The sequence below is a fragment of the Anolis sagrei genome, chromosome 4 (assembly GCF_037176765.1).
Source record: "Anolis sagrei isolate rAnoSag1 chromosome 4, rAnoSag1.mat, whole genome shotgun sequence".
Classification (NCBI taxonomy): Eukaryota; Metazoa; Chordata; class Lepidosauria; order Squamata; family Dactyloidae; genus Anolis; species Anolis sagrei.
The window spans coordinates 205,768,948-205,796,080 of NC_090024.1; the positions used below are offsets into that span (position 1 = coordinate 205,768,948).

Genomic DNA, 27,133 nt, shown 5'->3' on the forward strand with positions numbered 1-27,133 from the left:
GTTGGTTGGTCTTTTTGGCTACCCAAATCTTTCTACCCACTTCTTTTTCTTACTCTTCCATGTAAACAAATTTGGAAGTCTTCCTTTTAATTCTTTGCACGTTGTTTCTCATCTCCTTCACTTTTATTTTTGAAAGGCTTTAAAAAAATTTCCTGGAAGAGAACTTCCTATGAAACAAAGTTAGTTTTGTGTGGAAAGGCACCTTTACAAAAAAAAACCCAAAAACCCAACAACAACGGATCACATAGCAATAGTAGAATGCCATCAGAAACGAGACATTTAAGAGGAAATCTTCAAACTAGAAACCATTTTAATGATAATAAAATGTCTCCACGCTTTGTCTACAGTCTTGTCATTAACCACTCCACATCCCCATCAAGGGACTGTTTCTAGAGAAATCTAGAATGCCATTTTGACCAAGATGATCATTTGATTTGTTACAATTTTTGCAGTTACTTGTCCTAAAATGTCAGAACTGTCAGCTGATCTACAAAAATTAAATCTGAACTTTCTATATAATTTAAAGAGCAACTTGTAGTGTGAATCATGAGAAAGGAGGGCAAGAACACTAAATTGAGGCTGCAGTCCCTCTGCTCTTGTGTTAGTTCACAACTGGAGTCAAAACACCTCAATGAGCATCAGCAAAGGAAAGGCTGCTCTTCCTCCCAAGGAGTTATCATGATCCAAACAAATGATTAGTCAAGTCACAGGCTTGCCTCTTCACTGGCAGGCAATCCTTTCTTCCAGAGCACAGTTTCAGGACAATCTCCTTTGCTTCTTTTGCTCCTGATACTCATTTAGCCTCTTCTGAAAATGGCCTGTATATGAGATGAAAAATGCACCAGTTACTACAATCCTACCTTTGTATTTTCCACATGATCTCTAAAGAACATTATTGGTCACTTCCATATCATTTCAAGAAGTTCAGTGTGGGTGGAGATGATATGAGTCAGCAGTGCAATAAACTCAGATGAAATCGTTGAACAGATAATAATTACAAGTGTAGGGTCCAGAGGTCTGAAAGTTCAGCAAGACAATCTTGCATAATTGGAGAGAAGCACGTGTATTGGGTGAATGGGTGTATCTCCACCATCATCGTCTGCTGTTTTTCCCCTTTTCTCCTTTGAGTGCACCCCAAACTGATGATGTTGGCATACACCTCTATGCAAATGTCCATCTCTATGCAAATGTTCTACCCCATGTGTTTGTTCACAAACATCATCATCAATTATGTGTGTTTGGTGGGGGGGGGGGGGGTGTACAAGGTGGTACTGGTGGAAGGATCCTAGACATCATCAAGTTGCATTTTTAAAATGGGGAGGGAAACTTTCACCTTCCCGGAGCTGTAATTTTTCTAATTGATGGGGGTGCAGCAGGTTTACAGTTCTTTCTTCCCACCAGTACTAGCCATTGACTGATTCTAAGAATATTTACAGCATTTCTACCCCATGTGTTTGTTCACAAACATCATCATCAATTATGTGTGTATGGTGGGGGGGGGGGGTGTACAAGGTGGTACAGGATACCTTTTTCTGTAGTAACCTTCAAAGTACATACGCTGGTATAAGGGAGTGGTTGAATCAGAATATGTTACCCACAGGACAGCACCCAGATGAAGAGTACATAATTTTCACAACAAGGCCTCACTCCTACTGAGCTGTTGAATAGTAAATCACTTACATTACAACACCACTAATTCAATGTAGGGTTGTTCTTAAGTTGAATTTTTATGTAACTTGGAATGTGTACATTTTGAAGTGTCATTCCAGCCAAATATACATATTATTTAGTTTTGGATAGCATAGGGAAGGGTTAACACCCCTGTAGTGTTTGTTTTTGTTGTCTGTGCCCCTGTTCAGAAGATTTCAGCTCACTGTGATCACTGGATTTTGAAAAACTTGGCTTATTGTAGAAACAAAGATTGGTGAGAAAGATTCAATAGAGACAACTTTTCCCCATGATAACTCTTTCAGGAGTGAATTTCCCTTTTGAGGGGTAGATTTCTCTCACTTCGTGTTATCTCATCCCATCCTTAACTATGAGTCATTTGTAAGTCAGATGTTTGTAAATATGTTCCTGTATTTACTACAGGAGATCCTGATTTCTTCATCTACTATCACCACTACCATCAAGAGTATAGTTTGGATTATGTTTGCGAGTTTTAAAAAGCTTTAATTTAACTGCTGGAAATTACAACCTTCTTCAAGCCTCCTCTAGTAATTTGTTTATTTATAATCCTGTTGCATACTTATTGCATGTATGTTCTGGTATGCACCTTTATTTCTTTGCTCTAAGTTTTTTTCTGAGAAGTTGTCGGAGGAGCTGCAGACCACATGATCCACTCTGAAACGAGTACAGAGCACATACCTCTTTAGATTTTGGGACTGCTCCGATTGTAGACTTGCAAACACTTGCCTGCTGTTTATTGTAAGAGGGATGTTCTGACCAGATGGCACGGAAACTATCCTAAACATATCTATAACTGACCGATAAGTTGTGTACCTGTGTGTACTCTGAACACATGAAAGTCATGAGTAAACCAAATACGTTTTTTTGGTTTGTTTTTTACTAAAGTCTACTTTATTTTGTGTCTTGAGTGCATAATATAAAACAAGCTGTTTCTATGGGAGAGTAGATATATTTTGGGCACTGAAAAACTGCTATTTTTTAATGCACTGGCATATTCTCTGTTCCCTAACAGATCAGAAACAATAGGTTATCCAGTCTAACAACTGGAGTCAATTGCCTTGCATAATTGCATTTGGTAGTATGCCACTTGAGAAGATTCCACTCAAACAGGTTGTTGTTTTTTTTTTTTGCTCTACTCTGAAAGGTCATGCTTTTCTAAAATTAACAGAGAAGCAGTTTTTCAAGCCCATACGATGATGAAACTTCTTTTTCAAAGGTATATTCTATTTGTCTTGACTAGAGCTAGGAAAATTAGATATCTATATCTTTTTCCTAACAGAAATAAAAGATCTGAATGAAGTTTTCAACATGAACACAACACAAAAGGATGAATGATTGTCTATTCTGATCTACTTCACAAAGCAATTTAAATTACTATACTGTACTTTTAAAAATCTACATAAAGTATTGAATGATACATGATACAGTGCTGCCTTTAGAAAGGGTACTCTCTCTCAGCCCTAGTCCTAATTCTGTCAAATTCTCACCCTCCAGAATTTTTGTACTACACTTCCATCAGCCCCATTTTACATAGCAAATGGTAAAGAATTGCAGGGTTCTGCAGTATAAAATATGTGGATGCAAAATATGCCCTGCCTGCACTACCATGAAACCAAACAGTTGAAAGGCTTTTTCACCTCTTGGGGAAAGCCCTATGTGATACTACTACTTTCTATCACATTTTATAGACTAATATTCACAGAAATACTCATAGGTAGTTTATAACACAACTTTAGCAAAGGAGAAATATAAGTCTTTTGGGGGGGGGGGGGGAAATGTGGCAAGCAAATATACAGCTGTTCCAACACAACAAAGCTCTTTACTCTCTCCCCATCGATGAAGTAGGGACAGCATTAAAGCCTGGACATTTTTTTAAAACTACAGCGAAGCAGTATGGCCAATGCCCATGCCAGCGGGGGTGACTCTAGGACTTACATCTCCAGTGTCCGGATTGTATTATGGTCAGGAATTTTGTGTTAAAGAACATATTATCTAGCTTTTTTGAAAGGGCCAGAGCTACAACATTGGGGAACATAATGTGGACAGCTCCCCCTGTTAGGAGGGAGAGTATGCTCCACATTAATAAGAGTCAACAGTTTTGTGTCAAGCTTGAGTGAGAATAAGCTGCTCCATGCCACTCCCTCATATCCCTCATATCCATGTGACGGTAAACAACCCTAACAGACTACAATATAACACTTTGATTCCACTTTGACTGCCATGGCTGCATCCTGCAGAATATAGGAATTTGCAGTTTGGTGAGGCACTAAAGCTCTAACAGAAAACTAAATACTCCTCTCTAAATGGCAAGTCCCAGGATCCCATAGAATGCTGTCATGGTGGTTAAAGAGGAACCATAGTCCTATAATGTTCCTAAGTTTCAATCCAAACTGAAGAAGGTATTGAGTTGTGTTCAAGTCAACCAGAAGCAAAAGTCCTCTCCCTCCCTCCCTCTCTATATATATATACATACAAATCACACAGGTTTAACAACACAAATGGAAAACTCAAAATCCCAAAGTAGCAGCCTCTGCAGACTAGAAATGTACCTGTTAAACACTTCTTGCTCTGTTCTGCTTCTTGAATAAATAAGGAGAACATCTGAGTCTTCACAAATTGTTTCAGGAACTTGCGTGTGGTTTTGGAGGTGGGAGCCTTGCAGAAAGCCCGCTCCTGGAAGGAGCCCTGTCCACTTCTATTCCATTTGATGTGTGCAGGATAGTGGCCAATTGTCTTGACAAAAAACTGCACAAATGCATCTGAAACACAGACATTGAGCTCCTCGGGTGCTTGAAAGAGAAACAGAGAAAGGGTGTATAATTCATATTTTGGTAAGAATAGTGTACCTTTTAAAGTCTTAACCATTTGTCTTCTTCTGGCTCACAAGTGGAAAATTCCAGAAGAACTAATTGCCTGGGGAGAGCACAAATGTAAGAGCTGCCACCGAATTGCAAAAAATCACCTCATACTGTGGTTATTACCATATGGTGAACTGTTTATACACTGTATTACAGTGAGGATTTGGGGCACCTCCAGATGGAAGGCTTTCAACACCTAGATGTCAGATGGGGATGATCCTCAATAAGAAGCTTCCTACTGCACCAATTCCAAAAGGTCAGACACAAGATGTTCCTTTCTCTCCCACTGTCTTGGACATTTATTGCATGTCCTGCAGTAATACATGTCAATTTTTTCTGATTCTTTTCTCATATTCCCCTATTTTTTCCACATGAATTGCTTACTCTGTATGTTGTTATTTATTGTGGGTAGAGATGACAGCATCTCACTCAGTAACTTGGCTGGTAAGATCTCTTCTTCATCACCAACCTAAAAAATGTTTTTGAAAAGGAGATTATTTCAACAACCAGTCACTGAAAAAGAAGCATGGAAGATAAGAAAGAAAGCTACAGCTACAAAAGCCCCTTTCTAATACCATAGATCTGTGTAAGGGAAGGTGCCTGGCTGGTCTCTAACTTCCCCAAGACATAGTCTCAATATTTTACAGACAGATCTGTCATCTGGATAAATGAACAGGAGCAAATTAGCTTTCACTAGGACCATTAGCTATCCCTTCAAACAAGAGAGGGAACAAAAGATGCATTGTAGACAGAAGGAGGGAAAATAGTTTTCTCACAAAGAGATAGAGAAACAGGCGAGATGGCAACCTGAGAGGAATTTGCTCTCATATCCTAATGCTCTCAGCAAATACCACATACGAATGCAAAGCTTGGAAATGTTACTTCTGGAAAAGCATCCCTCAAACTTCTCAGCCTGGAGAACCACCGTGATTCTGGGAGTTCTATTCCCAAACACTAAGCTCAGCAGAACTGTGCTGGCTCTCATCTTTACTACATTCGAGTAGCCTGGAAGTAAGAAAAAAAGGGAGACTGGCTGGTATTGAGGGCATCGGGGTGCATTCTTTGAGAATGAGCCATGCTTCCACACCACAATTCTCGGTGGCCCTTCAGATGATGTTGGACTACAGCTCATTCTTGTCTATGCTGGCTATGGCTGAAGGGAACTGCAATTAGAAAACATCTTGTGGATCACAATCTGTCTGTTTTATGGAAAGAGCCAAAAGGCAGGAGACTGCTTTATTTATTTATTATAAAACCCCTAAAGCACCTCTTACAAATGACGAAAGAAGATAGTAATTAGGATTGGGGCACATTATCAAGAAGGTAGAGATGGAAAGAACATTTGGAAATATTCCAAAAATGGCCTACAAACATGTTTAATGAGTGTGATAATACTCTGATGAAAAACATCTTGGGTTAACAAGAATCTTCACAATTTGGAATTTATTTTAACAGAAAAGGCACATGTGGTTGGTTTGGAAAAGACGGAGGAAGGTGGAGAAAAAGACTGATAGATGCAGATGTGATGAGAAGAGATAGGGAGAGTGTAGCAAGAATACATGGGAATGTATTCAGAGTTACTAATTAAAGAAGAAAGCTCAGAACTTGAATATATTCTTTTTTGACTGAAGAACCAAGAATAAACTAGAAAAACTAGATATTCTGGCTTAAAAAATATTTTCACACTTTGGATAAGAAAATGAGGAGGAACACTCAGTGCAGAAGTTAATAAAGTATCACTGCTTGAGAGTACTCATTGAAGTTGCTCCTGATATAATATCAAGTACAATATAAAGACTAAACTTACCACTCTTAAGAATTTTCCTTCAGATAGATCAACAAGCAGCACCTAAAAAAACAAAACACAGTATCTAGATTTATTCATCCAGTACTGTACAAAGAATAAGCAAAGTAATCAACAAATGATAGAACAGAAATACTAGAATTTTCGTCCCTTCAGAAGGCCCAGATGAGAAAGCCCAATGCTTATTTAGGTCACTGATATTTTGTAAGCTCCTTTAGGGTTGAATGTCAGCCCAAAAGTCATGTATAAATTTGGGAAGGGTCTCCTCACAGGGCCTACCCTCAGGCCTATCATGAGATAGACCCCCCTCCCCCCAAAAAAGCAAAAGTGATTGGAAATCTACTTCAAATTTCATCTCTTTTTTAAAAAATCTGTTTCTATAAAAAAATTAAAAGAGAGCACCTGAGGCAGGAACAACTTGGGATGGTAGTGTTGATACCTCCTTTGTTTCACCTTGAAGTCTTGGACTACAGTACCTCTTCCATGGGCTGATCCAGAACTTCATCCAGGTAACGTTTTTGGATCCCCACCATAAAGGGTGTTGGACAGCAGACAGTGCTGAGAAGCTTCTCTGGGACCACTGGGATGTATGTATGGGCCCAGTTAAAGGGATAAAGAAGAGCTGCTGCAGCATGAATGCACTTGGAGAGGGAGCTGTAAAGGGAGACACAAAGCTGATTAGAAGAAAGAGACATTCACACAAAACTCACACAAGACTGGGAACAATTTCTAAATTTTGTGTAAAAAAAGGCACGAAGGAAAAGTGTTTATAGAAAGCCTCAAAATGTAATAAGTCAAAATCTTTGTATGGAATTTATAATGAATAACTATTATGCTAGAATGAAAAATATTGTAATAAAAAAGGAACAGAAATTTACATCACTGTCGCTAACCCAAAGGATGGGATGTCACTACAATGAGAGGGGTGGGATGAGTTAATGGTGTAATAAAACATAATAATTGTATAAATGTTAGGAAATATTGCACTGATTTGTGTGTTTATACATGTGTATACATTTTTATTGTTGTTCTTTATGATGAATGTGAAAAATTTAAACAAAATACTATGTACAAAAGAACAAAGAGACATTCAAGATAAAGTGATCTTTGTGTATAACCTAAGAAGATCTATTGTGGATGAAGCCAGAAGCCTTCCTAGTCTGGCATTCTGCTCTCACAATGGCTAGACAGACAGCTGTTATGACTAGTAGACATGATAATCCTAAACTCAGTCTTACATGAAAAGAGTTGTGTTGGATCAGACTAAAAACCCAGAGAGTCTTATCTCACAGTAGTTAAATGTGTATGGGAAGTCTACCAGTAGGACCAAAGTGCAACTGCACTTTCTGTCTCACATTCCCCAGCAACTGACCCAAGAAGCAAGCTCATGATGGTGCAGAAGATGATCGATAGATCCTGAACATTAGCCACTGATGGCCTTGCATTCCAAGCTGTTCAAATGTACTGTGATAGTTTTATCTTGTGACATGGATTCCATGGTTTTACTATGCAACAAATGAATCTTTAAGCTTTGCTATATTTTTATTATTTTATTACTGAGATTTGTTAAGTTCAAGGTAGGTTGCAACGTTGGAAGGTTTACAAACTGAATTCTACTTCAACTTTCCTAAGATCTGGGTTTTAGGTGGACTTCAGTACAATTCCTTTGTCTAGACTGAGACCAAGTGTTTACCTGAGCTCCTCAGCCAGGAATATGAGCCGTCGTTCCAAAACTGCAGAAGCAAATATGAGGAGGATCTTTTCAGGACTGAGGTGCTGCAGGAGGGCCTGAAATTCCACATGTTCCAGGTGGGAATCTAGAGGGCGAGTTAACTCAATTTGCTGCAAAGAAGCAATGGAGATCAGATTTGTATATGAACACCTTAATGGATATCATTGGTTTCCAAGCACTGGCAAGATAAGTTGTCTCTCAGCTGTTAGTGAGCTTTAAAACTCATGTTGAAAACCAAGGGGCTATATTTCCTTCCTCAATATTCAGTCCGGTAGACATTTAAGCTTGTGGCACCACACAAAAAAAGGGAAGTGTGTGCAATTGGTTTGCACTGCAAATAAACTATTTCTCCTAAGCTTGATCCTAAGCACTTGTATCCATCTGTACAAAAAAGCAGCAAAGGAACTTACAATCAGCTTAAACTGTGGAAGCCATCTGTTTTCTGTATGAAGTGTCTCTCTCTTCCCCCCAGAATTCCAAGTCAAAAACTGCCTAGTGGAATGAGATACTGCTGTATGCCCATTTAAGGATAATGAAAACACACAGATGCTTTTGAGGAAAATGCAACCAGTAACCACTATCTAACTCCTCCAGCTGCTTGAAACATTGAGCAAGCCAGGAAATCATACCAAGATTTCATACTCTGGCAGCTGAAAAACAGAAATTTTGGACATCAGAACAGGAAATGTAGAGATCTAAGTCAGGAAATGTAAGTCAGTATACAAGACAACAGCAGGGCAAACAGTGTGGCCCATCACCAACAGAATGCTATGCCAGAGCACATCTCCTGAGAGAAGAAATGTGTTGAAGGCAAGAAGAACAGCCAAGAGGGCAGAGATTGTACACCTTTCATACATGCTTAGAAAGGGGGAAGTTTGGATAGCTTAGACTGACATGGCATGGTACTACAGAGAAAACTGCATGTGCCTCAATTACCTCTTCTATGTAACTATTACTTGCTCAGGAATGTCTACTGTATGTGGCTCCATTTCATGGTGGTAAATATTTTTAAGAATGTGTTTATGCTGTGATCTAACAGCAAACAACAGCAACAGAAACTTTTCCAGTTATTATGTCCCTACAAGCAATTGCAGGAGGGAAACCAGGTGGGTCAGGGTTCCTGCACCTATAACAGTCATACAGAAGACAGGGTTGGAGCAGACACATACCTGTTGGTATTTCCTTTCCTAACCTACTGTTAAAAGTCTTGGACCCTTGCCATCCTTGGTATCTCATTTCCATAAATGACATCCAGGTGTCAAGCACTTCCTTGACAGTTCAGGCCCCAAAGGCATATATTTGGGTGCACAGATCAGTAGCAGAGTACTTGCTTTACATTCAGAAGGTCACAGACACAAACCAGGTAGAATGAAGATGAGGAAGGAGGTCATGTGAAATTCTTCTGTCCAAATAAATTCCTAGGTATGTAAGGTAGGTTCGCTTTCTGATTGGAAGCAGGACTGGCTATGGACTGCATTAGCTAAGGTAAAGGTTTAAAGATAAAGGTTTTCCCCTGACATTAAGTCCAGTTGTGTCCGACTCTGGGGGTTGGTGCTCAACTCCATTTATAAGCCAAAGGGCTGGCATTGTCCGTAGACACCTCCAACGTCATGTGGCCGGCATGACTGCATGAAGCACCGTTACCTTCCTGCCAGAGCAGTATCTATTGATCTACTCACATTTCTATGTTTTAGAATGGCTAGGTTGGCAGAAGCTGGGGCTGACAGCAGGAGCTCACGCCGTTCCCTGGATTTGTACCTGTGACCTTTAGGTCAACAAGTTCAGCAGCTCAGCTCAGTGGTTTAAGCCACTGTGCCACTGTGGGCTCCCGGTGCATTAACTACCTAAACCAAAACTGGAAATGGCTAGGGTCAGTCCACTTATAGCTTGGCAAAACTCATTTGAAGCAAGGAGAGTAGTAGCAAAAGAAGTCACAAAGGTGGCTGCAGTTAAAAGGAGACTTTTCACCTTATCTTCTTTACTCCTTTAAGATATTTTTCAACAGAGACCAAAAAAACAGCCTTGCCGCTGGCATGATTCCAGCTACAGTGATACCCTGACAGTTAAAATAAACAGTACCAGGCGACAGACAGCCTGATGCAGTACAAGGCAGCTTGTTTGTTCCTGACTCTGGATGGTGTCCAGAGTTTAAAGAGTCACTTTTTTGTGCTAGAATTGATGACTATTTAAGTCATTTGCCTCTAGGACAAGTTATAATTTTGCATTCCATTTTCAAGCATGCAAACTTGCAGTTTGTGCTCATGGCAAGTGATCCACATAGTCCATGTACAATGTCAATGGTAAAAACCAGGCAAACTGTTAAAAAAGGAAAAGCATACTATACACAGGCTTCTGTTTCTATGTTCCAGCAGTATCCTTAACAATAGTGCATCAAAGATCTGTGAACAGATGGAGCTTGATACTACAGTAGCTCAACCAACCAACATTTTCCAGGCAGGTTTGTGTTCAGAAGCAGTATAAAACAATGTTTTCACATCACATTTTGAACCTGGTCACAGAGCCCTTTGTATTAGCTCCTGTCCTCCTCCACTCCTAACTGATGCACTGCCATTGCTAAGTTTCTGTAATAGAACCAGCTCAGATTTTTATAAACAGATACAAACCTCTGTCCCAGAGTCAGGGATAAAGCTTTTAATTGTCACGGTTTTTCCTGGTGCAGGGAAAGGAGATTCACGCAGGCCCTGCATAAAAGGGTAGATAACTGCCGTAGAGATCTGTCGCCTTTTCTCCACCTCATCTAAAATCTAAAAAGAAAACAGGGATGTCACTCAACTAGTGGCCACACAATGTCTGCTCCTATAGTTTTATCAATTTAGGGATAAAAAGAAAAATCCTAGGCAAGTAAGTAGCATCAAGTTGGACAAAGATTTCATCCTCACAACCTTCCTCTATAAGGCAAGGGAAGATAGGAAGTAGCTCATATTCTCAGCTTAATAAACCAAGATATGAATGAACCATCTTTGCCTGTCCATGGCCATTTCGCTCCTTCTTTTATGTAAGTAGTAAAATAGTTTGAGAAATCACATAAAACTATAAGTTCTTTTTATAGCTGGGTCAAGAAATTACAATTAATAGCTTCCTAGAAACCCTAGAAACAGAAGGCATGGTTTTAAGTTATCTTCTATATGCTCTCTTAATTGAAAGCCATTAACTACCATTCTTGATTTGAATATACCAGGAAGTTATGCCTAATTGCAGTTTCCTCACTCCTTCACAAAACGTCAAGCAACTATATGTGACACTAAGCCACTGTTTTCTGTATAAAACAAAAACATATAGAATACATTTCCACACATCATAAATGAACACAACTGTAAAGATCTAAGTTTACGGGACATGGTTTCCAGAAAAAATTATCCTCACTCTCCTTCTCCTACACCCTCTCTCTCTCTCTCTCTCTCTCTCTCTCTCACACACACACACACACACACACACACACACACATATAGATGCATAGAATGCTTTTTTAAATGTATGTTTAGGACATTACCGCTATCTCATACCATTCCTATGATGTAGGTAAGTAACAATTTACCATATATACTTGAGTATAAGCTGAGTTTTTCAGCCCTTTTTTTAGACTGAAAAAGCCCCCCCCCCCCCCCCCTGGCTTATACTCAAGTCAAAGTTACTTATCATTTTACTCTGTTATTATTATATTTATTACATTTATTATTTGACTAATTATTATTGTTATTACATTTACATTATTTACTCCATTTATTATTATTACATTTATTATTTTACCCTATTATTACATTTATTATTTTACTTTTCTATTATTATTACATTTATTATTTTACTATTATTATTGGAAGGACACGTAAGCACATTTACATTGAAGAAGGTTAGAATAATGGTTTAATTAGAGTTGGACAGTCTTATCTTAACTTACAGTTTTATGTAAATATTCAAAAACATTTAACCTATTGATGCCTCAATCAATGTAATTTTATTAGTATCTATTTTTATTTTGAAATTTACCAGTAGCTGCTGCATTTCCACCCTCGACTTATACTCGAGTCAATACATTTCCCCAATATTTTGTAGTAAAATTAAGCACCCTGGCTTATATTCGAGTCAGCTTATACTCAAGTATATACGGTACCATCATGGTGACAGGTGGTTTCCTATAGCCACTTCCACGTGGGGCGGGGGGTATCGATGCAGTGCTACTTCCCTTCTTTTGTTATTTTTTTACAGGCATTTCACAATTTTAACCAAAAAGTGACAGTAAGGAGAATGCAGCAGATGTCAACACAGAAGCACTCAGATTCAATGCATAAGGGGCTGTGGTGTGATCAGAAGGCATTTACCGGTATAAGGTTTGCCCTTATAAATGACCCCTGATAGCTTCATCAGAGGGAAGTGGTGGATCAGCAACAGGTTGGGTATTGTAAGGCCTCATGCTATAGGTCATTCTGCTGTGCTGGTTCACCACTTCTGTGCAATAAAGTCTTAATTCCTGAAATGAGGCAAGCAATTGTAAAGCCTTTGTATAAGTGGGTAAGGAGATGAGAATCTATGGTAGAAGCAAGGAGATGAAGGGAGAAACTGTCCAGAGCTCTTACCTTTGAAAACAAGCCAAAACAACCCAGGCAGCTCACTATGCAGTAAACCTCTGGGAGACGAGCACCTCGTCCAGATGGCTGAAAAATAATTTTGCACATTTAAAAAGTTTAACAACCTCTGTATTTCAACTATCAGTGGCATGCTTGTATTGCGCAAATGCAAAAACCATTCCTATAAAGAAGCAAGAAGAATCACCTTAGGTTACATGCAGATCTAACTTTCCTAAATGAACTTTTCAGTTACCAAAAGTAGGCAAACAAACATGCAGGGCTATGTGGAATTTCCTCTGTCAAGGCGTAGGAAGAGAGGCAGGAATGGGGGACAGGGGAAGATTTTTTTTCCTTTTCTATACCAGCTGCATCTCTGTAGGCACACGTCTTCTAATTTGGGTTCACAAGACAAGTCAGAAATAGAACCCAAACCACCAGTTTGTGGACTTGATCACAGAAAGATTCACTCTTTCTCATATCAACAGACACTCAGCAACACAACATAAGGAGGAGAAATTCAGGATGACCTGGTTTTGAGGAAATCTCCCACGGAATGTACAAATTGGATTTAACAGCAGGAAGGAACAAAGTCTCTGCACACCTACGGAGAGCAAAAGCACACTCATACACACACAAACCTCTCCTGTTTTTTCTCAAGCTAGCATGTTTTTAATGCAGCTGATTCCTTTGCAAGCTGCCAGTTACATCTCTTCCAAGGGATACTGTCAGGACAGACAGAGCTTTGAGCAGCCCCCATTCATGGGGCCCCTCTGAAGATAGGAATCTACCAGACATGGAACAAAATAGATAGTAGACAAGAATTTAATCTCTCTTTTGCTCACAAAGAGCCTAAACTGCATGGTCTAAGAAGCATTTCTGTTGAGATTAGTGGTCAAAGAAGTTAGTTTTCAGAACACACTGTTAAATGCTAATAACACTTTGTCTGTAATTGCATGTTGAAAAATGGCTTGCTGACTATTAAAAACATGTTCAGAGGGCATTGGGGGAAATGGTTAATGAGTAGTGCTCTTTCTTTCACTTTCCCCCTCAAATCATATCTCTGCAATATGATTTGAGGGGGAACAGGAATGTAGAAAACAACTGTGATTAGGGGAAAGGTTAAGTATCTTTGCTTCCTGATTCAAAATTTCATCTTCTGAGATTCTTTGCTACTTTAAAATTCACTAAATAAATAGGAGTATGATATCTAGATCCAGGAAAGTCATTCCACCCCTCTATTCTATTCTGCCTTGGTCAGACAACACTTGGTATATTGTGTCCAATTCTGAGCATCGCAATGGAAGGGAGATGATGACAAGCTGGAATGTGTCCAGAGGAGGGTGACAAAAATTATCAAGGGACTGAAGAACAAGCCCTATGAGGAGTGGCTTAAAGAGCTGGGAATGTTTAACCTGCAGAAGAGAAGGCTGAGAGGAGACATGATGGCCATGTATAATAAATATGTGAGGGGAAGTCATAGAGAGGTGGGAGCAAGCTCGTTTTCTGCTGCCCTGGAGACTAGAACACAGAACAGTGGCTTCAAACTACATGAAAGGAGATTCCACCTGAACATGAGGAAGAACTTGCTAACTGTAAGAGTTGTTCAGCAGTGGAACTGTCTGCCCTGGAGTGTGCTGGAGGCTCCTTCTTTGGAGGCTTTTAAGCAGAGGCTGGATGACCATCTGTCAGGGGTGCTTTGAATGTGATTTTCCTGCTTCTTGGCAGAATGGGGTTGGACTGGATAGCCCACGAGGTCTTTTCCAACTCTAGGATTCTATGATTCTAAGAAGTTGTTGTGCACAAATCATGCATAACAACTTCTGAGCAACTTTTAAAATGTGCAGCGAGCACCTTAAAGCCATGACGCTAGCCTGCTGTGAGTATGCAGTCATGCACTCTAAAATAGATGTACTATATTATGAAAGTGAATTGAGGCCAGAAGCAACTGGCTCCTTTTGTTTCCAGGGAACACTATCTCTGCTGGGAAAATACACTAACAACATCTAATTGCAAATTATATACAATGCACATATTGTTGCCTCCTCAGCAAGAGAGCAAACAAACTAAGCCAAGACTTGGCTGAAAAAGTAAACAAAATGCCAGAATGCAAACCTCTGAGGAGATCCAGCAAAATGACATCCCGGAGAAACTTCTGTAGCTCAGGTTAGAGAAGAAGTATATTATCAGACTTTCTTTTTCTTATAAAACTGGAGGAGTGAGGAGGAGAGGTCAAAGCTCCTACCATCAGCAGCAGCCTTCCTAAACTTGGCAATCTACAGGTGGCAGATCACTAGCTGGGATTAACGGGCAGGCAACTAGTTAGGGGAAGCTGATCTACAGAGTATACGTCTCCAAAATATAAGTGGATATTAGAAATATTCAAAATATACCATATTCAAATAACAAGAGAGGAAGGGAACAATGTCTAGTAACAGAAATTAAGAAACATATTCTGCAATAGAACCTCTAATTTAAGGAAGTACTCAAAATGGACTTCCTCAAACAAGGGTCACAAAGTTAATGTGAAAATGCAACAAAGATTAAAAGCAATTAGGATAAAACTCTTCCTCTATGCAACAAAGCAGAAAGAAGAAACACAGCCTTGTGTTAAAATGGAATGATCCACCAGAACAACTGATTGTTGTTAAAGCCAAAATTGAAAAGTGAAGTCAGTATGGAATAGTCCTATACTGCATTCACCTTTTAATCTCCATTTCCTGGCTACTTTCCCAGAACTCTTTATTGAACATTCAGAGTTTTTCTCTATGTGAGATCTCACAATTTTCAAAGTCCTGAATCATCATTTTTTTAATCAGCAGTTGTAAGTATTCACACAAAAGATGTGGAGCATTGCCTACTTCCTCCTCACATGAAGTGCTAAGAAATCTCCATCTGAAATCATCCTATATCAAGCAGATCAGCATTCTTCTCACCAATTTACCAGTTTCAATATTTCAACTACTTAGATTTTAGGCATTTCTATTAGCGACATGGCATGTCTTACTAATTTTAAATGAATATCCAAAAAACAAAAAGATACAGCTGGATACTGATGATGATGATGATGATGTTGATGATGATGATGATGATGATGACGACGACGATGCTTTATTTGTATACCACCCTATCTCCCCAAAGGGACTCAGGGTGGTTTCCAACATATAAGGCTTGATCCCTCTTCCTTCTCTGGGAAGTGAGAAGCCCCCTTAAAATGCCTTGGAAAACTGCCTCCTGCAGGGAGAGAGCTGCACGCACCAGTAGCTCCTGTCTCCTCTAGATCAGCTTTAACGAAGCATTAAACCTAGGTCTCCTCTACAGACAGAAGGGAAAGAATCATAGAAAGAGTGGTATCTTAACTCTGATTGTTTTACTCTAGGTCTTAATGAAGGATATAAGGACAAATGATACCTAAAATGATGGCAAGGGGAGCCTGGGAAGCCCCCCTCCCCATTGCCATCAATGGGCTTGATAGAAAATGAATATTTCGGCTTCCTGGATCGGAAACAGATTTCTGTCCTCCCAAATTTTTGAGGTTCCCAAAAAAGGGATCAAGACCTCCACCAAAAACCAGGACCCCAAAACCAATAGCAGAATACAGGGATTGTACAAGTCTAGTAAAATGGTGTTCCTTATATAAAATGGTAAAAATCAAGGTTTGCTTTTTGGATTAAAAGCTGTAGATGGTTGAATATATAGATGCAAAATCTGTTGTCACAGAGGACCAACTGTGTTACTTTTTTGATTGCACCTCCAGAATCTTCCAAGCTAGTATGTTCAGTGGCCATGGCAGCTGAGCTCTTTTGGAAGATGTATTAAAAATGATTTGATTAAAAACAAAAAACAAAAACAGGCCAAGGGCTTGAATCATAGGCTCTGAAGATTGAGGAGAGGAGCAGAACTCAGAATTTTTCATAAAATTCTTAGAATTATTCTAATGTGTTAACGTTAAATGTATTAACATCTGAGAGTTATTAAGAAACTGCAGAGAACTCAGTTTCCTTCCTCTTTCACATTACTGCAGTAATGTCAGGAATTTTCATCATACTCTTTGCATGATGTCCGAACCTTAGGGAACAAATATTCTATTGCAAATAAGCCAATGTCTTTGCACAATATATTGTACTTGATTGAATTTGCCATCCTTGTTTGTTCTTAGTCAATGTGAAATGTAAATAATACTCATTGTACAATAATGTGTTGTGTTACTGTGATGTGTTTATTTTATTTTTGATTTTATTTTATTGTGTTGTGTTTCAATCTATGTTTGTTTGGGCTTGTCCCCATGTAAGCCGCCCCAAGTCCCTTCGGGGAGATGGAGGCGGGGTATAAAAATAAAGTTATTATTATATTATTATTAAACTGCTTTGAGTCCCCCTAGGGGTGAGAAAGTCGATATATAAATACTGTAAGTAAATAAATAAATATTATTACTTCAATATTGGGAGAGGCTGCAAGAAATATATTGTCTCTACTGTCTAAAAGCAAGCAAGTTAAAAGAAAGAGATTCTTACCAAGAGCCTCCTGCAATAGCCGATTTTTCTACTCCCATCAACATTGGTGAGAACAAAAGAAAATGTTTCACTGCAAAGAAGAATACAAGACATTATATTTTATAAATCTGTTGATTGTCCTATTAGAAACATGTGCTGCCACTTTATCAGTGACAGTTGTTTTGGACTTTTTAAAAAGATGGTATATGGAGGAACACCGCATCTTCAACTTTGATGATTCTCTGTTTCCTGGCTAGGCGCCCCACAACCATTTAAAAGCCAGTCTCCTAGATCTCCCAGGGTTCCTCTAGAAGTTCAAGAAAATGATATCATGTTCTTGCAGCTGGCTACATAAAAGCAAGCAGTGGTTTGCCACTGAATGGCTGTGGGGAGTGGTAACTAGTCAGAAAACAGGTTGGTGAGGAGGAAAGACAAGATACTGGGACATAGGCATGGAAGAAATGTAAAATGAGGACACTGCAACCCAATGAGATAATGCTCCCCCTATCGACACCTCTGATGAGTTATAACTCTGCCTGATGGAACTTTATGATCCACTAGTACAATGCAGGATCTCAGCCATAATCAAAAATTTACTCAAAATCACTGAAAGGAATTATTTATCGAGTCATCAGCAACCAGTCAATTATATTACATTACATTACATTACAGAAAGGAAAAAAAACATCATTGATTTGGGCTCAGAATCCCCATAACACAGGAAGTGCAGTTTCCACAAGGAGAGTTGGCAAGCTCTAGCCAGAGATTCCTGGTCTAAATTGACATTAAAAGTGCACACTACCTTGAGCACATCTGATCCTGTCTGATTTCAGAAGCTAAGAAAAATAAGACCTGATTAATTATTGTATGGGAGAGCACCACATACTACCAGGGATATAAAGTAAGCTTAGGAAGGAATCGTGCCTGAAACCCTCGAGAGACATTGCTGCCAGCAAGTCTTAACAACACTGGCCTCGTGGATCAACAGTCTGATTCAAGGCAAGGCAGCTTCCTTGTGTTCCTATGTAAATACCAGGAAAAGGAATACTTGAGGGCCAATTCACATTGAATTTGAAAAATAGCATGCATTCCTTCCCTGCAAAGTCTATATCATATTTAGGGTAAATGAATAATCTGAACTATATCCTACAAGCATAAGCTATGATTTTGCACACCAGCCTAACTCTCCCAAATATGTGTTGCACTTGACATCCACATCTATTCTTGGTGCATTGACAGAGCAGTTACCTCTTGCATTCCGTGAGTGGGGCCCATTCATTTCCATCTGGAAAGCAAAACAGAGGAATCGCCTGCAATAACCTCTCTTCTTCTTCACGCTGCCCCCTCATCAAGTTCTCACGCTGAAACAAAAAGCAGAGAGGAAAATGAAAGAGGTTTCCCACAATTCAGCTGGGAAGTAATGAATGCCTGGATTCACTAAGGATTAGAAAAGCGACTATCTCCTAAAGACGACTCAGCACTGATACAGAGGACTATCACATCTGGATTTGTCGTATTAGACTCCTTGTGGTATTTGCATGGAGGATAAAGCTACCAGTGGTAATGGTAGTATAATTGGGAGAAAGACCTCTCCTGGTGATTTCAGAGCCTGGCCAGTTCTTACAGGGAGATACAACCTGTCAAGTAGCCTAGATCTGAGCTATATAGGCAATATTAACCATTTTCAGGTATCAAGAACATACATTGGCTCTTTCCTCCTAACTTGCCTGTGAAGGAGATGGTGAATGCAATTCTGTGCTGGCCCCTTTCCCTGGACCAGATGGGGAGAGATCCAGGTTAATTATTCATCTGAATGAGATGGATGCAGAATAGGGTTGGGATACCTGTGACCTCGAATGGAAACTGAACTCCCAATTTCCATCAGTTCCTCCCAAAAAGGTGATGGTGAGAGATGACTGGAGCATTTTCCTTCATGTGACAACATGAGAGGTGAAAAGATATATTCAGATAAAATCAAACTGCTCAGGCATAAAGTTATTTTTGTTCCAAAACAACGTGGCTGAACAGACTTTCACAAGAGGTGTTGCATGCAAATGTCTATTTCCACTTCCTTTCTACAGAGGCTTGCCGTTCCTCAGTAGCATAGATTTTTATACCCCAAGAAATTTTTCAAGCTGGCCGAATAATTTTTGTAATGTACAACCTTAGAGTAGGAAAAAATTAGGTTATGCAATCAATCCCTTCAGGCAATCTGTGGTCCATCAAGGTGGAATGAGGTTCCAAAACACAAGTGACAGCAGGGCAATTTGCCAGGCAGCATGGCAAATCCAATGGACACTGGGGAAAACCATCGCCCCACACCCTGCATTGCCTAGCTTCCCCCCATGCTAGCCCCATTCTAATCAATGAGAACATGGGAAGCCTCCCATGTTCTCAGAGCTTCATCCTAGGACGCTTCCAGGATTGAGCCACAATGGAGCCCCATCAGAAGTAGCCCCGCGTCATGTGATGGGCTCCAGAGCGCTCTGCCCTGGCTCCATAATGGAAGCATCCTAGAATAGAGCCCAAGCCCAATGTGATGAGGTCCCTAGCCTCTGCACAATCTCAACACAGTTTCAAAACATACACATGTATTGAGACTCTTTCATTGAAAATACAGAGTACTGTTTCCATACTCAAAGGCCTGGTACCAGTAAAGCTTAGACAAATTACTATTTTAGACAATGATTTACAAAGTTCCCCAGACAGCATGGAATTGTGATGATGGCTGAAGGATTCTGGGAGTTGTAGTTACTTAAAATTCAGAACAACTTGTCTGAATTCTAAGTAGCTGTACTTTTGGGCATGCTCAGAAAGTTGTAAAATATTTTGTCTGAGTCCCCATGTTTTGCTGGTGTTGCATAGACAGCCTAATTTAGTGCTATTACAGGGAGTCAGGATTTGGGAATGCTACTTTTAACTTTTGGATTACAACTTCCAGATCCGCTCATCTAGCATGACCAAGGAGTCCAAAAACAATTTTTCCAAGCTCTGTAATTTTGCTACACCTCAAGTCTTTCTCACTCAGCTGGAAACATGTGTTTGAGTTGTGCCACCTCGAAGTTCTCATCACAGCTCATGACACAATGCTCTCACATTTACAATCTTTCCACGGAAGACTCTGACATGTCAGAAGACCAGAACATTTCTTCCTGGCATTTTAGGCTGAATCTACATGGATCTACATGAATCAAGCCTATTGTCCCACTGACCATTGGTTTTGTTGAGTATTGTTTTGATTGAACTTTATGCTGTTGTTTTATATTTTGATGCTTTCTTTTTTTGTTCTTTCTCTGATTGTTATATTTTACTATATTCTTATTTTATTTCTGTTTTTGCTTTGATAGGTTGTTTGTGTTTTGTGGGCATTTTGTCCCATATGTAAGCTACACCGAGTCCCTTCGGGGAGATGGTGGCAAGGTATAAGAATAGCATTATTATTATTATTATTATTATTATTATTATTATTATTATTATTATCTACTACATCTCCAGTGTGGGATATTCCTGCCCTGACTTGATCCCTATATACACACCTCTTTTAATCCAAAGCAAAATCAATTTAGAAAGCCACATGACACTCCCATTATGTAGCCACACCATTGCAATGGGACATTTCTAGTATGTGCACATGTTCACCATATCAGTTTATGTCTGCTCATACTACTGCAGATACTTTAGAGCTTTGGGGTTTTGTTTTATTCTCACCCCACATGAAAATCAAACAGCCTTTGTTTTTTTCCTGTTGTTCTGATTAGCCACAAACACATTTATAAAGTGAAGCCTGTGAAGCACAGAGAAGTGAAATGGTGCAATGGTATATATGTGAAGGTTCACATACAAACACCAGGTCTAAAAAAGAAAGTAGCACCACCTTTTCTGAACAGTGATACAAACAAGATAACCTTTTAAACCACAGGGCTGAAAGAAACAGTATATTACTGACTTCAAAGAAAACCTCTACAAAATGGTGTTCAAGTCATATCTGATTCCTGCAAGATTAGCTAAAGTGCATAAAGGAATTAAAAATAAATGCTGAAAATATGAAATGCATGTGGTGGACATGTGGGAAGCCAAAAATATGTGGGAATAGATTTAATGGTTAATATAAAAAAAACTTGAAAGCCAGAACATATCTTATTTGGTATGTCTGATGAACAGATTAAGACTTTAAACTATAGAGTGTTGCATTAATGATTTTGGTGGCTAGACTATTATATACACAGAATTGAAAAAAAAGGCAAAGCTACCTTCTACCAAGGATTCAATACTGAAGGTATTTAAATTTACCAAATGGATAAATTGTCTATAATGATAAGAGAGAAATATTTTAGATGACTAGGAGCCACATTTAAACCTTTTAAAGGAAAAAGAAAGACAATTTCACCTTGCGGGATATGAATGTTTGGTTCTCTAGAAATGACTGTTGGCTAAGAAGGATAATATGTTCTATGCTTGAATAAGACTTACTTGTATTGGTGTTCTTAGTTGGGTGGGTGAGAAGCCATATTTTAAGTTGTTGGGGCAGGCAGGATAATAAATAAAATAATAATAATAAAAATTTATGTATATTCCACCCTATCTCCCTAGGGGACTCAGGGCGGACTCCAACACGCAAAAAGGCAAACATTCAATGCCTCAGTAAAACAAATGAGAGTATTTTGTTTGGGTAGATGCTATAATGCAGTTTGTATTACTCACAATGTCTACATATAATGTTTAATAATAATTTTCAAATATTTAAAAACAAACATGGGAGCTACTCTTGCATGGCAAGAATAACCAGGTGAGCAGACACCAACCTGACCCCAGCCCTTTCCAGACTAATCCCAATTCTACAGTGATCCTAATTTGCAGGTCAAACCATGTGATTTAAAAACTGGTCCTTTCTCTAAAAAGCTGGGGGAAAGTGGAGATTTTTTTAAACTGCCTTAAAGCAAAGAAGTATTTCACATTGAAACAAGAGAAACTTCACATGTTTCAACAGGACTGGAATTGAGGTCATGATTCATTTAACCTACATAGATTCAGCCACAGGATGGATGGATGGAGTCAGATAATCCAGATTATCAAATCAAATAATCCAGATTATCTGATTTGGATTTTATGAGTTTAAACTGTCATATAATCTAGTTCAAAACAGATAATCTAGATTTTATATGAAAATGTAGATGCGGCCTAAGTCTTCTACTTCATCTCAGTCCTGTCTACCTGTTCTCCAGTGTGAAGTAGAAATGTAAAGAATATTCACAAGTCATTTTGATTTTGATAGATAGTATCTCAGCAAATGAAAAAAAGTCAATACACTGAAGATTTTTGTGACTTTTTGTGAAAATTTCACCTTCAAGGAGTACACGTTCTCATCCTTGTCGTATCAAATGACATTGTCTTTACAGTGATGGTATCAAGGTTGTTGGTTTTTTTTAATTCAGTAGCTCTGCTTAGCTAGACATTATTCTAAGTGAGATTTAATTGGAACTAATGTTAATGGAATTATGCCAAGAATAAGCATTGCCTCTGAAAAATCCTGCAAATCTCCTGGGAAGACAGGCAGATAAATGTCAGCGTGCTGGAAGAAGCAAAGACCACCAGCACTGAAGAGATGCTCCTACGCCATCAATTCCACTGGACTGGCCACGTTGTCCAAATGCCCGATCACCATCTCTTAAAGCAACTCAAGAATGGAAAACGGAATGCTGGTGGACAGGAAAAGAGATTTAAAGATGGGCTTAAAGCTAACCGTAAAAACTGTGGCATAGACACAGCAAACTGCAAAGTCCTGGCTCTTGAGGGTTCTAACTGGAGGTCAGCTGTGACCAGCAGTGCTGTAGAATTTGAAGAGGCATGAATGGAAGGTGAAAGGGAGAAACGTACCAAGAGGAAAGTGTGTCAAACCAACCCTGACTGGGATCACCTTCCATCTGGAAACCTATGCCCTCACTATGGAAGAACATGCAGATTAAGAATAGGGCTCCACAGTCACCTACACATCCATCGCCAAGACACTACATTTGGGAGGCCATCATACTCAGACAATGTGGGATCGCCTAAGTAAGTACTGTAAGTATGCCAAGGAATAAGTTACCCATTATCTGATGCCAAAAGACAGAGCAGGGATCCATAATAAAAACAATTTGCTCTTATAGTTTGTTCTTATAGTTTGTTCTTATAGTTGTCTGGCACCATATCTTGCAACAAAAGAGAGAACTACATCCTATTCCCCAGGCCTATGTGACACCTTAGGTGTGCTCTTCTTTATAATCTTGTTTTTAGAAAGGGAGCCATTTCTGCAATGCAGCTTTAACACAATAAGAGAAGATCCAGTGAAGAACACTTGAAAAGCATGAGGCAGGAAGAGACACTTCAAAAGGGAAGAACGCTCCATATACTTTGTAAACAGGATTTTCTGCATTTCTAAAGGTAAATCGATTCCAGTAAAGTTTCACAGAATGTAGCTCAGTGCACAGGAGTCTCTGTGGAATTGAGAAGGAAGGCAGGCGAAGGTAACTCAAGAGATGGCAGACTCATAGTTAGCATATTTTTCAGGGCTGATTTCTTGTTTTCTAGGAAGAATTTGGGCCAACTAGTTTGAGCTGCAAAAGGAAAAATGATTTGCTGCTCATCCAGAATGCCCACAGTCCTATTTTCAAATCATTCCAGACTGTTTTGGATGACGCACCTTTCCTTCCAAAACCAACCAGTTAGTATTGACATATACATAGAAGCACAGTACAGAGACTGTCTTATTCAGACATGAAACACAAACACACACATATTGGAGCAAAGCCTGCATCCAGAATGCAAACCAAGTTCCACAGTTAATAAATATTCCTTTCTTGGAGGTATAGCATCTGAAAAAGGCTCTACACAGATTTTTTTTCCCACCTGATCACTCAATCATGCTAGATTTCTTACCTTTGGAAACTGATAGGTAATCTTGGGCTCATAATCTCCATTGGTATTCTTTTTAAGAGAGACGACAATTAGATACTCAAAGAACAGATGGCCCACAGAGTTAGGGAAACTGGTTCTCTCACCAACTGAAGGTCTGTTTTCATTAGGTAATGCACCCTGGATTTCATCTGTAAAGCAAAATGATAGTAATTCACAAGACTATTTCTAAACACATAGACATGAAAGGCCATTTAGTAGATTAGAGTGAGTTATGCACTGTAGAATGAATTCAGTTTACACTACTATAACTGTGATGGCTCAATGCTATGGAATACTGGGATTTGTAATTTAGTGAGGCACTGGCAGTCTTTGGCACAGAAGGCTAAAGACTTTGAAAAACTACAGCAAATAATTCCATGGCACTGAGTGGTGTGAAAACTTATTTCATTCTACAGTGTAAGTGTATCATTTGAAGCTTTGCCTCATATTGAATTAGACCACTGATCCATCTGGTCAGCATAGCCTTCTTTCTTCTAGCCAATCTATATTGAAGTTATTGCACTATGTAACAAAATTTGAAAAAAAAGTTCTTGGTTTGAAAGTGTTATTTCCTGTTTAATTGTGCGGTACTTACTTTGAAAGTAGGTGTTATGCTCCAGAAATGTCATTTTTATGGCTGCCACAAACTGTGATGAATTGGTTGAGACTCTGACTGTTTCTGTCTACTTCATCACACTGGAGGGAGCCCCCGGTTGCACAGTGGGTTAAACCCCTGTACCACCAGGACTAAACACCTACAGGTTGGAGGTTCGAATCTGAGAGCGCGGACGTGCTCCCTCTATCAGCTCCAGCTCCCCATGTGGGGACATGAGAGAAGCTTCCCACAAGGATGGTAAAACATCAAAACATCTGGGCATCCCCTGGGCAACGTCCTTGCAGGCAGTCAATTCTCTCACACCTGAAGCAATTTGCAGTTTCTCAAGTCGCTCCTGACATGACCAAAAAAAAAAATCACACTAGAAAATGAACCCACTTTAAATCTGCTTTCTGCCTCCTGTAGAATTCTGGGGTTTGTAGTTTAGTGAGGCTGTTAAAGGCTCCTCCCTCAACTACAAACCCCAGAATTCTGCAGGAGGCAGCATCCAGATTTAAAGTAAATTCATTCTCTAGTGTGATGTGTGTGTGGGTGTGTGTGAGAGAAGTGTCTTTCAAATTATCTAAAAATGTGATTTTTACCATCCAAAGTTCATGAGTCACTATTTTAAAAAAAGATATGAAAGTTGAGCAGCACTACAGCATGAGGTTTGCAGGAAAACCTAACAACATCAATGTATATAGTTTAATCTATATAAAAGCTACAAGTGACTTATTCCAAGCAGTCAGAACAACCAAGTACTTGGAATAAGTCACATGCAACTTTTCAGCAATATTTACAAATCATTCAGGAGATAAGTATCGCTATTCCTATATTATTACTTGATGGAAAGGTACAAAGTATTCTAGGAAAGTGACTTTCCTAAGCCCTTCTGGTGAGTCCAAAGTTGATTTGAGGCATGAATGAGGGAGTTCAAGATCCCAGATTATGCTTCTGAACACTGTGCTACAATCTATGCTAAAGCTTTAGGAATTCATCCCACAGTCTCCAAGTATTATTTGTCCTAGGTTCATTGCTAGATAACAAGACTGAAATGCAACAAAATCAACCTGCTGTGACCTTTGTCACTTAAAAAATAATTAATTCTAGCATGTCTCAGATAAATTAAAATATTGGCATTAGATGTTTTCTAATTTAGCTAATTTGGATTGCCTTCTATAACACTATGTAACACGATTTTTGTCATTTCCTGATTGGTTCTATCATTAAAAGCTTAAACTGCAAAAGCTTTTTGTGGGACATCTTGAAGCACATTTTACTATAGTTTTTCAATGAATACCTGATTGAGTTTCAACCAATTCAAGATAGTTTGTGGCAACCACAAAATAAAATATTCTGGAATATAACAATTACTTTCAAAGTAATTAATGCAAAATTAAAGAGAAAATCACACTTTCAAACCAGGAACAGAACATTTTTCAAATTTTGCTGCATAGTGTAATCAAATCCGCAAGAGTCAAAACTGCAAATGTGAGGGTACAATTGTATTATTATTGGGAGTATATATGAAGAACCGTGTCTACATAATCTGGGATGCCTCCTACTAAGGATCCAGTGTCCAGAAACATAACAAGCAACATCTTCTGAAACCAAGTAATGTTGGTGACACAGATGAGCAGAACAGGGTGATTAAAAGTGGGGAGGGAGGTGACCAGAGAAAAAAGTCAAAAACTTTGGGAGTAGTGTTTGTGTGTATATTGCGCTCAGTGTTGACCCAGAAATATTTCCTGCTTGTCAAATACACTAACTATTCTTTCTCACTCTCCCTCCCTCTCTTTCTGTGTGTGAATTAATTGCTGAAAATAACATGGGCAGAAACCAGGTATGGATTTTGTGTGTGTGTGAAAAGACCCACATTATTTTTCAACCTTTTTTTTTGGGGGGGGGGGGGCAAAATCAACCAACAGATTGCTACTTTCTGCCATTAGGTCATTAAAACAAAGCACATACAGTTAGGTGATCTGCACATGTTATCCATGTCTCTGCAATTGATTTTGAAGTTTCATAGTTTTCTGTAGGTGTGTTTTGTTCTTAAGCAAAGGAGTGGGTTGTTGTTGTCTTTAAAATTACAGCAGGAAGTTATTATGGTTTTTGCTACAAAAGTATAACCACAGTTGCTTCACCCAGGCTGGGTGTAGGAATTAGGAGTTCACATTCACCCAGGAAGTCGGTTCACTTCAGTGCATGCAACAAAGTGACAAGGCCAACGAAGCATGTGGTATTTGCTAACAAGACAATCTAGTAACAATATTTCATCTAGAGGATTTCAGAATTTATTCTCGGAAGCAATTGCAAAAGTGTTTTCTTTTTTATTTAACCCTACTTAAAGAGAAGCCTATAAGCAGCACACTCAGAATCGACTATGATCCTAAAATAGGTGTTTATACTTGCAGAGATTTCAGGGCTACAGGAGGCTGCTTCTGGCAAT

General features: G+C 39.1%; 1 protein-coding gene across 1 annotated transcript in view; it reads right to left on the reverse strand.

The window, feature by feature from the left end:
* Positions 1 to 292: 292 nt before the first annotated feature.
* The window catches only part of DENND2D (DENN domain containing 2D), a 34,255-nt gene continuing 7,414 nt past the window's right edge, over positions 293 to 27,133 (reverse strand). The window contains exons 2-12 of the mRNA XM_060772476.2: positions 24,072 to 24,238; positions 18,405 to 18,517; positions 17,178 to 17,247; positions 12,676 to 12,753; positions 10,708 to 10,848; positions 8,045 to 8,193; positions 6,828 to 7,005; positions 6,355 to 6,396; positions 4,932 to 5,016; positions 4,239 to 4,478; positions 293 to 818 (exon numbers count right to left, since the gene is read on the reverse strand). Of these exons, the coding sequence (XP_060628459.2) occupies positions 757 to 818; positions 4,239 to 4,478; positions 4,932 to 5,016; positions 6,355 to 6,396; positions 6,828 to 7,005; positions 8,045 to 8,193; positions 10,708 to 10,848; positions 12,676 to 12,753; positions 17,178 to 17,247; positions 18,405 to 18,517; positions 24,072 to 24,238 (1,325 nt within the window). The 3' untranslated portion in view covers positions 293 to 756. The remainder of the gene's footprint in view (positions 819 to 4,238; positions 4,479 to 4,931; positions 5,017 to 6,354; positions 6,397 to 6,827; positions 7,006 to 8,044; positions 8,194 to 10,707; positions 10,849 to 12,675; positions 12,754 to 17,177; positions 17,248 to 18,404; positions 18,518 to 24,071; positions 24,239 to 27,133) is intronic.